Source organism: Camelus dromedarius, chromosome 12, assembly GCF_036321535.1.
Source record: "Camelus dromedarius isolate mCamDro1 chromosome 12, mCamDro1.pat, whole genome shotgun sequence".
Classification (NCBI taxonomy): domain Eukaryota; kingdom Metazoa; phylum Chordata; class Mammalia; order Artiodactyla; family Camelidae; genus Camelus; species Camelus dromedarius.
Window position 1 is genome coordinate 45104561 of NC_087447.1, and position 14993 is coordinate 45119553.

A 14993-nucleotide genomic window follows, 5' to 3' on the forward strand; every position below is an offset into this window, starting at 1 on the left:
AAATAGATAAACAGCAAGTTTCTACTGTATAGCACAGGGAACTATATTCAAAATCTTGTAGTAACCTGTAATGAAAAAGACTATGAAAATGAATATATATATGCATATATGATTGAATTATTATGCTGTACACCAGAAATTCACACAACATTGTAATCTCACTATACTTCAATTAAAAAAATGTTTAAGTAAGTGGTAATTTTTATTAGAATTTAGATGCTTCCAGATGTCCCTTCTAGAAATTCTTCCTACGTGCTTCTCTTGCTGCTGACCTCTCCGCTGAGCTGTTTCTGGGTGGCAGATAAGTCTCAGGGAGAAGGATAATCAGGTTAGTGATTTAAGGAATGGCAGTGGTTCCCTGGGTCTGGAGGAGAGAACACAGAGAGGCTCAGAGCCTGCCAGCTGTGACAGCACCAGGCTCCTGAGCACAGACAGGCCGAGGTGATGCGGACTGATCTAGAGTCAGGCAGAAACACTGCATTGTCACTCTGATAGAAAGGAAAACACTAGCACTCAAAGACTGCTCTGTTTTTTGTTCCTGTTGTTGACCAAAGGAACTTTCTAGGTCTGAAAAATCAAGGATTCTGGCTGTCCTTAGCAAGGTGCAATTCAAAATTATAGAAATGGAAGGAGATGTGGGCAGATTCACCCTGGAGAAATAAACAGTCACTCCAAGAAACAAAGCCTTTCTTTGCTTCTTATCCCCCTTCTAGTAAGACCTCCCCTCTCCTGACTGATCTTCAGTCAGGACTCTTAGCAGGAAGCCTGCAAGCTAGACCTTTTCCCCCCATTAGAATAGCTTCCTGACAACAAATCAAACTCACCCAGGCAGATTCAGTGTTTCATCTGAGTCTGCAAACTCTGCTCTCCACAAACCACTCAACTATCTCCATGGACCAATGGAGAAGTTGTGATTCCTTGGAGAAGATTAAAGGCAGACCCTGGGCAGATGTGTTCAGGATTCACTCACCAAACAAGGGGCCTGAGCGCCACAAAAAGGATTTCCCAGATGAGCTGAGTAAAACTGAAAGTTAAGTCTTGGGGGTGGAGTACAGGCAGAAAAGGAGGAGAGAAACTATGGACCAACGAGAGGCCTCCACACAGGGCCCCACGAAATGACAAGGCTTTTGTGCCTGAGCCTGGTGGGCCAGGGACTGCATTTTTATTCCTGTCTCAGCTGTTCTCAGGGCTTTTCAAATGAATCTATCCTTTGAAGAACTTTTGAAGAATAACCTAAGTAATGTCATTTCACACAATCCATCTTGCCCAGTTTCCTTACAAAGGAGCTGTCAGGAAGAGAGAGGAAGTTCTCCTTTACCACAATGAAGACACACTGAGGGCCCACCTGAGGCAGCAATACTGGCATTGAGACAGGAGGGAAGGGGGCAGGGCACAGCCATTCAATGAATGACACAGCCGTTAGCACCAAGATGGCAGAAGATTCAACTCCCAGGACACCTTGATCCTCATACACTCATTGTAATACATCAGCATGGGAAATGGCACTCCCACAGGCACCATGACAGTTCCAAGGCCCACTGTAAGATGCCAAAAAGTGGGTTGTGGCCCAGTTCCTGGGAATCCCAGCCCCTTCCCCAAAGTAGTTGGAATAATCTTCCCACTTGTTAGCATATGAAGGTGCAGATCCGATAAAAACCAACAACCCCCATACCTCACAGCTGCTCTCACTCTCCTAGACGCCCCCATGCTCTGAGGCTGCCACTCTCCCCTCTCCCCTTCCCCTCTCCCCTCTGTAGATGGCCAGCATTCTACCTTTGGAATGTGTGTATCCTAAGCTGCTTGGTTACTCTCTCTTGCCTTCTGAGATGGCCCACACTCTGTCTGTGGAGTGTGTATCTGCTTTAACTTAAGCTAAATACCCTCATGCCTCATGGCCTCTCTGTCCTGAAATAGCCTGCACTCAGTCTATGGAGTGTGCATCTCTCTGAGTAAATCTACCTTCACTCTCCTATGGCTCTTCACTCTACTATTCCTCTTGAATTCTTTCTTGCGCAAAGCCGAGGACCCTCACCTGATGGGGCACTTCCAGGGACTTGCCTGGGACCTAGAACATGGCCATCCTCTTGTGCCCCATTTTCCTGTGTCAGAATGCTCTCCCCTGTCCTGTGTCCACCAGCTGAAATAAGTAAATCTGATCAGTCTGTGTCCTGTTAGGTCATGTTACAGGAAATGGCTTTCTAAATCTGAAATTACTCAGCTGACCATATAGAGGGGCTATCACAGAGTGCTAGAACACTGATGCTAGCTTTCCAAAGTTGGATTCAGTGTGGCCAAAATGAGACTTGTCCTAAATAGGCTAAAAAGGGTGAGACTTTAGGAAGTATCATTTGTTGGGCAATGTCATCTAATACTATTTAATATATGATCCCTATGATCATAATAAAAATAAAGCAGGGAAATTAATGTGATGATTAATTTTATGTGTCAACTAGACTGGTCATTGGGTTCCCAGATTATACAGTCTTTCTGGGTGTGTCCCTGAGGGTCTTGTTTCCAGATGACATTAGAGTTGAATCTGTGGACTCAGTAAAGCAGTTTGCTTTCTCCGATGTGGGTGGGCATCACCTAATTTGTTGAGGACCTGAAAAGACCAAAAATGTGGAAGAAGGAAAAATTTGCTCACGTACGTGCTCGAGCTGGGATACAGGTCTTCTCCTGTCCTTAGACTCGGACTTGCGCCATGGCTACCCTGATTTTCAAGCTTCTAGATTTACACTGAGTTACTTGGGCCTCCAGCTTACAGAGGGCAGATCTGGAACATCTCAGCTTCTATAATTATGTGAGCCAATTTATCTTGATAAATCTCCTGTATATATACATACATATATATGTATGTATGTATGTATGTACATATGTTATGTGTATATATATGCAATATGAGATATATATACATCTCAGATTGGTTCCACTTCTCTGTTTCTCTGGCGAACACGACTACAGAAGTAAAACAGTCCTCCCAGTCTGTGTTAGGTGGCACCGGTGAACCGCGGTAATGATAATGACATGACTAAACCGTGCCGTTTAAAAAGACGTGTGCCAAACAGCGACTTGCCACAGTAAAGGGTATAAGGAGGATGTTGTAGAGGTGGCAATGCTCAGCATGTCAATCTTAATCCAGTAAGATCTGTTCAGGAACAGGGGAGTAGGAGAAAAGAAAAAGAAAGAAAAAACGCTTTGACTGGGATTTATCACCCCAGCGAGTCAGTCTCGGTGCATCTGCGCCTCATACAAAAGTTGTGATTAAAGAGTCACTTTTATTTTATTTTATTTTTTTTTTTTTTTTTAACATTTTTTATTGAGCTGTAGTCATTTTACAATGTGTCAAATTCCAGTGTAGAGCACAATTTTTCAGTTATACATGAACTTACATATATTCATTGTCACATTTTTTTTCGCTGTGAGCTACCACAAGATCCTGTATATACTTCCCTGTGCTACACAGTATAATCCTGTTTATCTATTCTACGAGTCACTTCTATTTTAACTTCCTCTTCTCATGGGTCTCAGGACATCACTATCATGCTACTTCTGACAGCATTTCACACGGTTCAAACCAATCAGGCCTCTCATTTTGCTTCATTGAAAGTACAACGATGCCCCTTCTGGAAATTCTTGCTACGTGCCCGTCTCGTTCCTGAGCTCTCCACTGAGCTCTGTGTCTGGGAGGCAGGTACGGCCCAGGGAGATGGATGAACAGTTAGTGATTTGAGGGGAACTGCAGTAGACCCTAGAGTTTAAACTTGGAAATCTTGGAGGACTAGTAAACACAAAAGAAGCTGCAGAGCAGGGCAACTGTCACACTATTAATGTTCCCAAACCATAACAAATTAAGTAAATAAAAATAAATAAAAAAGGAGACCCGGATGGGAGAGATTCACCCGGAGAGCCATGCAGAAATACACGATTACAGTGGCAGGTGTTAAATTATTAACTGTCAAAGAACTCTCTGACTTCCCTATTATCCCCCTCAAAGCATCTCATTTACCCCTGAAAACAGAGACCAGAAATACACTGTTTGGCCAAGTAGCCCATTTTGTCTTTTTCTCTCATCTCATAAGTAGGTTGGGAAAGAGTGGGAAGGGAAAATGCCAAAAGAGACAGGGAGCCCACCGTGTGCTGCAAGGACCCTCTCTGTAGCCGCATTTGCCCTGCAGTCTCACTAGACGAGGGGAACAGGTGTGACTTCCTTTCTGAGAATCACTGCAGCCTTTCAGCTCACTGGAAAGGGCGGGGCTGACCAGGAACAGGAAACACCGACCTACACCATGGCTGAGGGAGCCCAAGACAGAACTCCTGCCCCTTCCTGTCACGGCAGGTCCTAGTGTGAACCAGCAGCCCAGCAAATGGGGACGTATCTGGGCAAACTAAGCTTGTCCCCTTTGCTCCCAGCTCTGGCAGTTAAGTACCTCCTGGGTTCTCCCTCCTACTGCACACCCCAGGGAATCTGGCTTCTACCTTTTCGTGGGGAGTGCGCTGCTGAATGGGCACCTGTGCTGAACAAACACAGTCCCAGTTCTAATCTTGCCTCCTACACCGTTAGCTATAAAATGTTAGGTATACCTCACAGGTTTACGCATTCTTTTAATGACCTGATAGGAATTTGTTCTTTATGTGATATTTTTGAAGATGTACTGGGATAAAGATACTCTATGTATGTACACTTACACATACAATTATATGTGTGCATACATGTGTGTGTGCTTAGGTATGTATATAGCATATCCAGGCCACGCACTTTCTTTTTCATTCCACTGGGACATTCCATGATTTGATGTGAACTGTAGAGCAGTCTGCCTTAATTTATACTGTGCACTTCTCTAACAAAAGTTTGTTGCTTTGCTATCCCAGGTAAGTCTATTCTTCACCCTGAATTTGAAACTGCTTACCAAGAAAAAGAACAGAACAGAAAAGTGCACGGAATGGCATATACAGGGGACTCCTCAAGTGTTTTACCACCAGGGAAAGGCCTGAAAACCAAAAGGCTGTCCTTAATAAGAACAGCTATTCCTAAACATGACTCTCTCTGCTAGACAGACTTTAGAAAGTCGTACTTTTGCACTTTTCTGATCCATTTCCAGTAAAGTGCCTTAAATACAGTCCCATATAGAACAGCCTCTGTATGAAAAGTTCTAACAAAACAAAGCTGGGACTGGAGTGGTCTCGACAGCCAAGTCTGGGAACCTGGAAAACGAGGCTCACGTAGGTCAATGACTGTCCCACTGACAAGCACAAATCTGTTGCACATGGCACTGACACAGCTTATAATTTTCAGTAAGTGTAAAAGCAAATATTTATTACATTGTGCAAGACACTTAAACAGTTGCTTTACATAGTGTGACATTTAGTTTTACACATTGCTCTTAAGAGTTAGGCACAGTTTTAAACCCTAAATTATATTTAAGGAAAAAGAAACCCAGAATTTATTCATCATTACACACCTTGGAAAAGAAGAGACAAGATTAGAACTCAAACACTATGAACATAAAGTCTTAACTCTGAGTACATTATACTGCTTGTGGTTTCCTTTCCACGACCCTATGATGAACCTGGTGTATCCTGGGCAGCAAACAGACATTCACTCAAATACTTCTTAGTTGGTGGTGGTGAGTAGGGAGTGATTGTAGACTGTCCTGGATGTCACAGACGGTGGCAGACCGGTTTTGCCACATCTCTTTAGGTCAGTGATAAAGGAATATATGGAGAATTCGGAGGGCAAAGATGTTATACCAATAATGGTCTGTCTTTGGGAGGAATTAGATGTCTTTCTTTGAGGATATGAAACAGGGTCAGTGGGTAAATAAGCATCTCTTCTAACTCAAATCAGATACACTCTACACCCCAAGGATGAGCACAGGTTCTAGAGCACAGAAGGGAGACAGGGAGAGACGGCACGAGCGGTGCAGGTGAGCTCCTCGCAGGAGACGAACCCCAAGACAAGGGTCGTTGTAAGAAGTGGATGAGGGAAGGAGAAGTTTCAGGGACTTGGTGGACACAGGGTCATGGGAGCAGGACAGTTCCAAGGGTTGAAATATGGATAAGCATTCTGAGAAAAGCCACATTTATAGAACTTGTAGATGAGTGACCCATGGTTTGTGACATTGAAAAATGAGACAGTGCCTGCTTCATAGTCTAGGAAAACCCCAACACGACGGGGAGGAACCGCCACGGAAAGAGTCAAGACTTTGAGATCAGAGGTGGAAGAGTCCTCAAAGGCTTTGTACTTAAATTTATCCTTCAACCCTATAACCCAGTAGCCAAATTGAGGTCTGTATATGGAGTAAACATTTTGATGATCTGTGCCTCGTCCAGCAGCAAACTTTACACTACGGGAACGTGTTCTACAGTATACCCCCAGGATCCAGGCAGCCTTCTTGGATACATCTATTTCCCAGTAGTGTTTCCCTGAGGAGAAATACTGTGAGCCCAAGATACCACAATTGTAATACTTCACCGGCCATATGGGCATAGCTATCACTTGTCTCTGATCTTCTGAAAGGACAAGATTCAGATTTAGGTTGAATGGATTCAGTGTGATGTCCACTGCAGAGAAAAAAAAATATGAAAGCATGCCACAAATATAGAGGAAATTTATCCAGTAACATTGTGAAAAGGGAACTTGGGAAGTGACTAGGCAGAACTTGTGTTGATAGATTGGGGAAAGGAGTTAAAACATTGGAGTGATGTACTGCACAAATATATCATCCGGAGAAGTGAGCACACTGGGCTATGATCATAAGATCTAATTGAAACCACAAACTTCTAAAAGGGAATCAGAATACAGTGATTTGAAGACCCAGTAAATCTTCTTACCCCAGTAGCACTGGACATGTGTTAGCTCTGAAATGATAAAAGATTCAATGATGTTATTTGACACAAGTGATTAAGCACTGATAACGGTTTCTTCTCTAGAGCAGGCACAGGGGAGGGGACTATTGTGAAACTAAGAACTGGTGAATGAGTGGATAAACCAGGTATCTAGCCATTCTTCCTCAGCTATAACCACATCTTCTTCAGCAAAATCCCTTCTCTGAACACCCTCCTTCTTTGTACTCACTTGGAAATATTCCAGGTCCCAAATTTAGTCCCTGGCACCACAAGAATCCCACATGCACACTCCTGCCCTGACTTCCTCACCTCTAAACACGTGAAGCATTTCACTCAGATCTGGAGCACGGAATGTCCTCTTCAGTTTCTTGGAAACAGTTTTTGGCTTCTTCAGTGTCCAGATCTCACTCCTAGGGATGACAAAAATGTTGACCTTACATCTCTTAACTTGCCTCCTTTCAATACCACTGCCTTCCTCTCCTTCCATACCGCTGATGCACTTAAACCTTCTTCCCTGAGAAGACTGAGGAGGGGAGAAGTGAGGGCTCTGACACAAGACAGAAGAAACGTGCTCATGTCCACCTGCCCACTTAGGAAGATCTTCACCTCAAAGAAACAGTGTCTTCTTCTAGAAATGGAATAATTAACCCTTCCCTTGATACCTCATGGAAGTAGTATGAAATTCGATGAAATAATACACAGGAAATGACTTTGCAACCTCTACAAAAGGTATGTAATATGTGGAAAATCATCAGATCACAATGGGTCTCCCAGGAAGGGACCATAGATCTGGGTTCCCAGGGAGATCAGTAGGGAGTCTATTTTTGGAGAGCCTATGTACCTGTGCCCTAGTGGAAAGCCTTAATTCCAGAGCTGTGGCCCATAAACAACATTTAAGTTTTCAGGTGTTCTGGGAAAAAGTTAAAAACTTCTGGCAAAGGAGATGTTATCATTACCAAACTAAAATGGTTAGAATTTCATGTGTTTGTAAAGAATTTGGTGCTGCTAGGTGGACTGGCAAACTTTAGATACAAGGATTACACTTTCCCAAATAAACTTCTCAAGTGTGAATAGGAAGAGATTAATTATTGGCATCAAGGTCAAAACCACTAACCCCAAGGCTCAGGTCTGCTTTTAGAAATCTAAAGAGAAACTTGTAGAATGACCTTGTCCTTCTCTATTCCCATTTATGCAAAATAAATATTTAAAAAGATGCTCCCATGACATAGTGTGATAAGACAAGTATCTGTGAAATACAGAAATCAGAGCAAGGACAGAGGGCGAATTGAATGAGTGAAGCCACAGGAGTCTGATAGTGAAATCCTTTATCCCCTAATCCTTACAGCCCTAAACCTGTAAATTCCAACCACCAGATTTACTAATACAGAATCTGGTCCACATTCTCACTAAACAGGGAATACTTGAATCCTCGTCTATGACTAGCAATTTAACATAATACTACATCAAAACCTCCTTGTTTGGGGAAATTTTTCATTGTGATTGACCACCAGATAACTGTCATGGCTTCAAAACTTTCTTCATACCATAAAAGCGCCACTCACCACTTCCGGTCACCCATACGCACCATTTCATGATTCCACTCATGTCCTAGGAAGGAGAGAGAAAATCTGAGTCAAGGAGAATGAATAGTACAGAAGGATTAATGAAAGCAAGAATAGAGAAACATTAGAAAAAATCAGGGAAGTCAAAAGTAAATTATTTGAAAATATCAACACAATTGGCAATCCTTTAGCTAGATATTCCAAGAAAAAAGAGAAGACAGATTACTAAAATAAGGAGTGAAAGAAGAGATATTACTACTGACTCAACAGAAATTAAAAGGTTATAAAAGCTATGAATGATTGTACACCAACAAATTAAATAACCTAGATTAAATGGACAAGTTCCCAGAAACACAGAAACCATGAATACTGATTCAGGACGAAGAAATAGAAAAAATCTGAATAGATCTAAAGCATGTAGAGTTTGGACTGGAAATCAAAAACTTCCTCCAAGAAAAGTCCAGGCCAGGCCAAGATGGCTCCACTGGTGAATTCTGCTAAGAGTTTAAAGAAAAAATAACACAAATACTTCACAAATTCTTCCAGAAATTGAAAGAGGAGGAAACACTTCCCAACTCATTCCATGAGGCCAAAATTATTTTGATGTTAAAACCAGACAAAGATATCACAAGAAAAGTAAACTACAGGCCAATAATCCTTATGAATACAGACACAAACTTTTTCAACAAAACACTAGAAAATTTAATCCAGGAAAACATAAAAGATTATATACCATGGTCAAGTCAGATTTATCCCAGAAATGCCAGGTTGGTTTAATATGAGAAAAGCAATCAATTGAATGCATCATATTAATAAAACAAAAGACAAAAAGCCACATGATGATTTCAATAGACACAGAAAAAAGTATTTAACAAATACAGCACCCTAAACAAAACAAGAATAAAAATAACAAACTAGGAATAGAAGGGAGCTTTCTTAGTCTGATAAAGGCATCTGTGAAAATCTCACAGTTAACATCGTACTTAGTGGTAAAAAGCTGAGTGCATTTTCTCTAAGATGAGGAGCAAGACAAAAATGTCTGCTCTCACTACTTCTATTCAACATGGTGCTAGAGGTTCTAGTCAAAGGAATTAGGCAAAGAAAAAAATAAAAACCATCTATACTGAAAAAGAAGAAGTTAAACTGGACAAATTTCCAACACTAGGGAAAAGATAATAGGGATCTAAAGAACATTACTGGCCACCATGACTCTTCTCTTTAAGGTCAAATGTATTCCGTTGCTTCATGAAAGAATAAGAATGAGACACTTCCCTGGAATGCTTACATTCAGTCATCCCATGAGCTTGAGAACGGACGGCAAAGGAGGCTCTCTACGAGGCCAAAGAAACCTCTTAGTGTCAGCAACAGGATTAGAGCCCCAGGACACAGAGGAGAAGGTAACTTTCACTGTGTTTTAAGAATTTCGGGTGGGCGACCCTCCTGACCTGCAGCAGCTCCACTGCTGACCACTCGCTGCGACGCTCCAGGTCCGAGACGAGCTCCTTCAGCAGCCGGCTCTGCTGGGCCAGCTCAGCCTCAGCCGCAGCCAACTTATCCAGTGTCTTCTGTCCCTCTTCCTCCAGTTTTTGCAGTTCTCTCTGCTCCTCACCGTCCAGGATGCTTCTAAGTCGATTAAATTCTGTTCGTATCCTTTGTCTCTCAGTCTGTGTCTGATGCTGCAAGGTTGGACAAGACAGAGCAGTGATGAATCTGCCAGCCTGAGAGCCTACACTATGCAACAGAGTAGGAGCCAGAAAAATAAGTATTTCTTCAGAGACTTCTAACCAGGAGGGGAGTGAAAGCAGGTGAGCAATCTTTGGGAAAGCCGTTGTTGTTTTTTTGCTTGTTTGTTTTCCCTATATTTTTCCCTTTAGTACAAACCCAAAATCACTTATCTAGGCCAACTCTGGGACAAAAATTGTAAAACCTGAGTGAGGTTTAGGTTGTAGACAGCTGTCCTGGACACTCATGCCTCCCTGTGTTACCATATTCCCAAGGTTGAACCTTGAGAAGAATCTCGGTCCTTTGTTCATTGCCCTCTCCTGGAGGTGTCAGAGCCTCATTGGAAAAGAGGAATGGAAGACAGAACTGTCCAGATTTCTTCACCATAGAGTCTGTCTTTATGCTCAATTCCAAATATCTGTGTGTGTACTTGTAACATATCAGGTCTCCAGCCCCGACTCCCAACAGGGACAGGACAAAGGAGAGACCTAATAAAATGGCCTCTGGACTCATTCAGTGCCAGGCAACAAGAGGAAGGGGCTTCCTCGTGATTCAGACAGAAGGTCATGTCAAGATTCCTATCTCAGAAATCCCTTAGAAAGAGTCTTTTCCCACCTTCCAGGAAGTTCTCTCTTCTCTGATGTCAGCTTCCAACTTCTCAGCTTCCTGCTGCTCCTTCCTCAGCCTCTTCAGAGCTGCCTGGAGCATCTCCTATGGGAGAGGAATCACACCAGCATCAAGCTATGGGCTTTCTCAGCAACTGGACAGAGAATAAACAGGAAAGAAACCACACTGATCTCAGAAGAGATCAGTTTACAGAAACTGATTCCAATCTGATGGTTAGAATCTATGACATGGGGGAAAATCTGAGGAGGTAAATGTATTCTTTATTGCTGAGTGTTGGAAGTCACTACCCCCTCACTAAGCGTATTATCACGAGTTGCTCTTTCCTTATGGGAAGTATTGACTCTGCTGCAGCAAGGAAAGTCCTTTTCTTTTATTGACACTTTTCATGTCCAGTCCACAATGTTCAGCAGCATCCTTTCTGCTGGAAGGAGCAATTAGGGCCAACCTGGTGAAGGAATTTCCCATCCGTACAAGAAAAGGGGAAAAAGGGAAAGAAATCTCTCACTCCTAGCCAAGAATCTTGACTCTAGGCTTCTCTTTTATGGAACTGGAAGATGAGCATAAGGTAAGAAATATGCAGAAGATTACAGGGCTCAGTACTATGGTGCCAAGGTGAGTAAATGGAAAGATGAGATTTTCCAACAAGTACTAGCTTCCATCCTGCGCCCTACCTGACATTCCTTGACTGCCTCCTCCGTGAGGAATATGTGGTGACCATGGTGCTTCTGAGACTGTTCACAAAGCCGACAAATGACCTTCTTATCCTCCTTACAGAAGAGTAGGAGTTCCTCCTCATGTTGCACACAGAGATCTTTCTTCTGCCCCTCCTCTGGGCTCAACTTGACCTCTCTGAGTCTCCCCACAATCTTGGCCACATGCTGATTAAGCCAGAGGTTTCCAGGGGAGTACCTGATACCACACACAGGACAGCTGCTTTCCCCTCCAGGGCTGGTGTCTGCCTCCTTGTTGTCAGTGATGCAGGTTTGGCAGAAGGTGTGGCCACAGCCTAGACTTAGGGGTTCTGTAAAAAGCTCCAGGCAGATGGGACAGGTCACCTCCTCCTGTAAATTCACCAGCATTTTTAAAGCCATAGCAGCTGCTCTCTCTGGCTTCTTCCCGTCAGAATTCCTGAGATTCTTCTTGCTTAAAGATTCCTGGATGGATGGGCAGATTGAAAAGAGATGTATAAGAATGGCACAGATAAAAAAAAAAAAAAAAAAAAGTTTTAACTGTGTAGACTTTAAAGACTGGTTAAGACTGAAATATTGAAGAACAAAAAAAGAAGACAGAAAAAAAACAGAAATGGATGGGACGAACCCGCTTCAACACGCCCCTGATCACGCCCCCAAGTCGCCATTCGGTCCTGCTCTCCGGACTAGGACCTGGGGCTTTAACACATTTGGAAAACAGGGGCTTCTTTCACCTGCTTTTCTTCTGATGACGTGGAGGTGGGAAGAAGAGAAGGAACGTTCTGTTCATCTCTTTGAGAGAGAGAAAGGAGAGAGAAAGAGAGGCGGAGGGTGGGTGCCACTGGTTCCAGTTTCTCTCAGCAACGTCGACAATCAAGGCCACAGAGCAGGGAGGAGATGGGGGCGGACTTGAGAGTCAGCCTGGAGAAATAAAGGCTTCTTCAGGAAGGGAAACAAGGCCCTCTGCCTCTTCCACACTCCCTTCTTTCAAGGAGTGAAAAACTCAGGGCGCCCTCATCCAAACTCGGGGCTGTCATCTGTCTGCACTCGGAGCCAGAAGTCTGCAAAGCTGACTTGTCTGCCCTTCAGAGCAAGTCTGGGCCACAAAAGACACCCACCTAACTCCACCTAGTCCTGTCGTTCCAGAGTGTCCCACCCTGTGCGCCCCCATGAGCCTCCTCACACACCTTCAGGCCACAGAGAAGTCTTGACTCCTGGTTCAAGTGGTGAAGAAAGGCCAGTGCCCGGCAAGCTCAGAATGTACTCACCAAACGGGGCTCAGTCTACACGAAGCAGTTCCTCCCCGGGGAGGAGCTGGATAAGAAGTGAAAGTAAAATTCTTGGGGCTGGCGGGAAGAGGACAGGGGAAGGAGAACTGGGCCACATGGGCTGCAGTCCCCTAGGGCCACTGGAGAGAAGAAAGTAATACTTTAACCCCGTGGTTCTCAAGGGCGGGGCGGGAGTGGGGGAGGTGGGCTGAGAAAAATTTAGTTGCGGGGGATGCTACTGCCATCTAGTGGGCAGAGATCAGAGCTACTGCTAACGCTTCTACAAGGTGCAGGGCCGCTCCCACAACAAAGTATCCTGTCCAAGATGCCCGTAGTGCTGAGGCTGAGAGGCTCTGTTTTGACCCTCTCTGTTTCCTAGGCCAGCCAGGTAGGCATCGAGCATCTCCTACCACTTTCACGGTGGTGCACAGGCCCTCAGTCAGTCTACCAGCTGGAATCATCCCTTCCTGTCCAATTTCCCACTTGCCCCCACCAAACCCTGCGCCGCCACCACCATGAGATGGGAGTTGAGTGGAGGAGGGATGGACGGTACTGAGAAGAGCTGACTACAAAGGACCTGGGGGACTTTTTGGAGTGTCGGAAGTTTTCTAAATCTTGATTATGGAGTAGTTACACGGGTGTAAAACTTGGTCAAAACTCATCATACTTTACACTCTAAAAGGGTGCATGTTATTGCCTGTAACATGTACCTCAATAAAATTAATTATCAAAGAAAATTAGAGGTTCTCCAGATGATTCTTATGTGAAGCTGAGGTTGAGGACCACTGACGTTAAGGGGTGAATTGGACCCTTTGGGCTCTGGAGAGGAAGGGCTGCTTTGAAACTGGGGTAACCTTGAAACCACACCGGATGGGGAATAACCGTGAACCTGTCAGATGTCACCACCGTTTTTGGGCCCAGGATAATTCCAGCACTGTGTGTCTCCATGGAGAGTATGCTCTGTTTTCATGAGGAAAATAAATTGATGGATTAATTTTCTGTGCTATATTCATCAGGGAAGTCCTGGTCTCCTATGCTCCTGTAGAACATGTTAGTTACATAAGAAAGGGTGCCACTTTTGGAAACCATTTTTCAAGGTTCAGTTATCCCATCTGCCCTCTTCCATCATCTGACTCATGCTTGGGGACCAAGGACAAGTCTCAAGCAGAAAAACAATTTTAAAAATGATTAAAGTTTTAACAACTTTCTCATAAAAATATCTGTACCAATTATATTTGGACATTTCCTGTGGCCACTTCTAAGGAGTCAGTTGTCACTTTTCTATTTAGGTTTTTCCTCTTTAGTTCAATATTGGTAATTTATGTCACTCAGATAGTAAACCATTAAAGGCGTTGGTGGTTTAGTGGTGAGCATAGCTGCCTTCCAGATAGTAAACCATTAGACAGATTTGTTAATCATTACTTTGTGTGTGCATATTATCTTAGTCTTGTCTGTCAGTTCTGTATGTGTGACATCCAATTTTTTTATCACTAATTTTGTTTCCATGTTTTATTCCCCCTTCTATTTTCTTTTATCTCATTTCTTTATGGGGTTGCAACTCTGCTATGACTTTGCCACATTTCTGTTATTTTCTTAGCAACCATCTACTAACATATAAGATGTTAAAAGGAGAAAAAAATGCCACTTTTGGAAACTAATCTTCAGGTATCAGGATTTCCTCTGGTGTACCACTCTAAGCTGAGCTGTGCTTTGGGGAGATAGAAATGGCCTGGATGGAAGATTAAATGAGTTTGGTGCATCCAGAAGCTGCATATAATTCCATGGGATTTTACTTGGAGCTCTAGGTAAACAGATGAGAGGTCACAAGAGGTGGGCAAATATCACGATGTCCAGACTCAGGCAGAGAGGAATTACCTGGAGGATGATGACAAGCACCAGGAGACACCAGTGCAGGAGTTCAATGTCAGCTTTCCCAGATTCCTCTGGCTTTACTCCCGTCATTTCCCGACAGTGTCCACACTCTCCGAGAGCAGGGTCCAGCAAGGCTGTGCTGTCTATGAGCCTCTACTTCACAAATGACTCAGAAGCCTGGACCTCCACAAGTATCACCATGCATGAGGCTCTATGCACATGGAAGATAACTGTGTACATTTTTAAATGTTTATCTTATTAGGAAACTCTCTGGTTGTTTTTTGAATGTTAGACTTTTTTATTTTTCACAGAATTACTTCACAGAGATTCTAAAACTTATTAGCATAGAACTAATGTATATTGTGTAAGTATATGTGTATAACTAATTATATAATGTGTAATATTTT

General features: G+C 43.4%; 1 protein-coding gene across 8 annotated transcripts; it reads right to left on the reverse strand.

The window, feature by feature from the left end:
* Positions 1–5286: 5286 nt before the first annotated feature.
* TRIM34 (tripartite motif containing 34) lies at positions 5287–12872 on the reverse strand. Of its 8 annotated transcripts, none has more exons than XM_010990566.3 (9): positions 12715–12867; positions 12181–12367; positions 11429–11911; positions 10746–10841; positions 9854–10084; positions 8432–8454; positions 7156–7256; positions 6832–6858; positions 5287–6561 (listed from the first exon to the last, which is right to left on the reverse strand). In XM_010990566.3, exons 3-9 carry the CDS (start codon positions 11846–11848, stop codon positions 5996–5998), a joined length of 1464 nt encoding a protein of 487 aa, XP_010988868.1. In that variant the 5' UTR covers positions 11849–11911; positions 12181–12367; positions 12715–12867; the 3' UTR covers positions 5287–5995. The 8 variants fall into 8 exon arrangements, 5 of the variants coding, with proteins under 5 accessions (XP_010988868.1, XP_031316044.1, XP_031316043.1 ...); XM_031460184.2 differs by having other exon boundaries at positions 12634–12864; XM_031460183.2 differs by lacking the exon at positions 12181–12367 and having other exon boundaries at positions 12715–12872.
* Between the last annotated feature and the right edge of the window lie 2121 nt (positions 12873–14993).

Bases quoted from the DNA above. Each gene is read 5' to 3' on its own strand.
- TRIM34 (XM_031460183.2), bottom strand. From the start codon at position 11,848: ATGGCTTTAAAAATGCTGGTGAATTTACAGGAGGAGGTGACCTGTCCC. The intron at 7,257-8,431 runs GTGCGTATGGGT...TGTCATCCCTAG, and splicing joins ATGAGTGGAATCATGAAATG to GAGTGAGATCTGGACACTGA. The intron at 6,859-7,155 runs GTGAGGAAGTCA...TTATCATTTCAG, and splicing joins AATGCTTCACGTGTTTAGAG to AGCTAACACATGTCCAGTGC.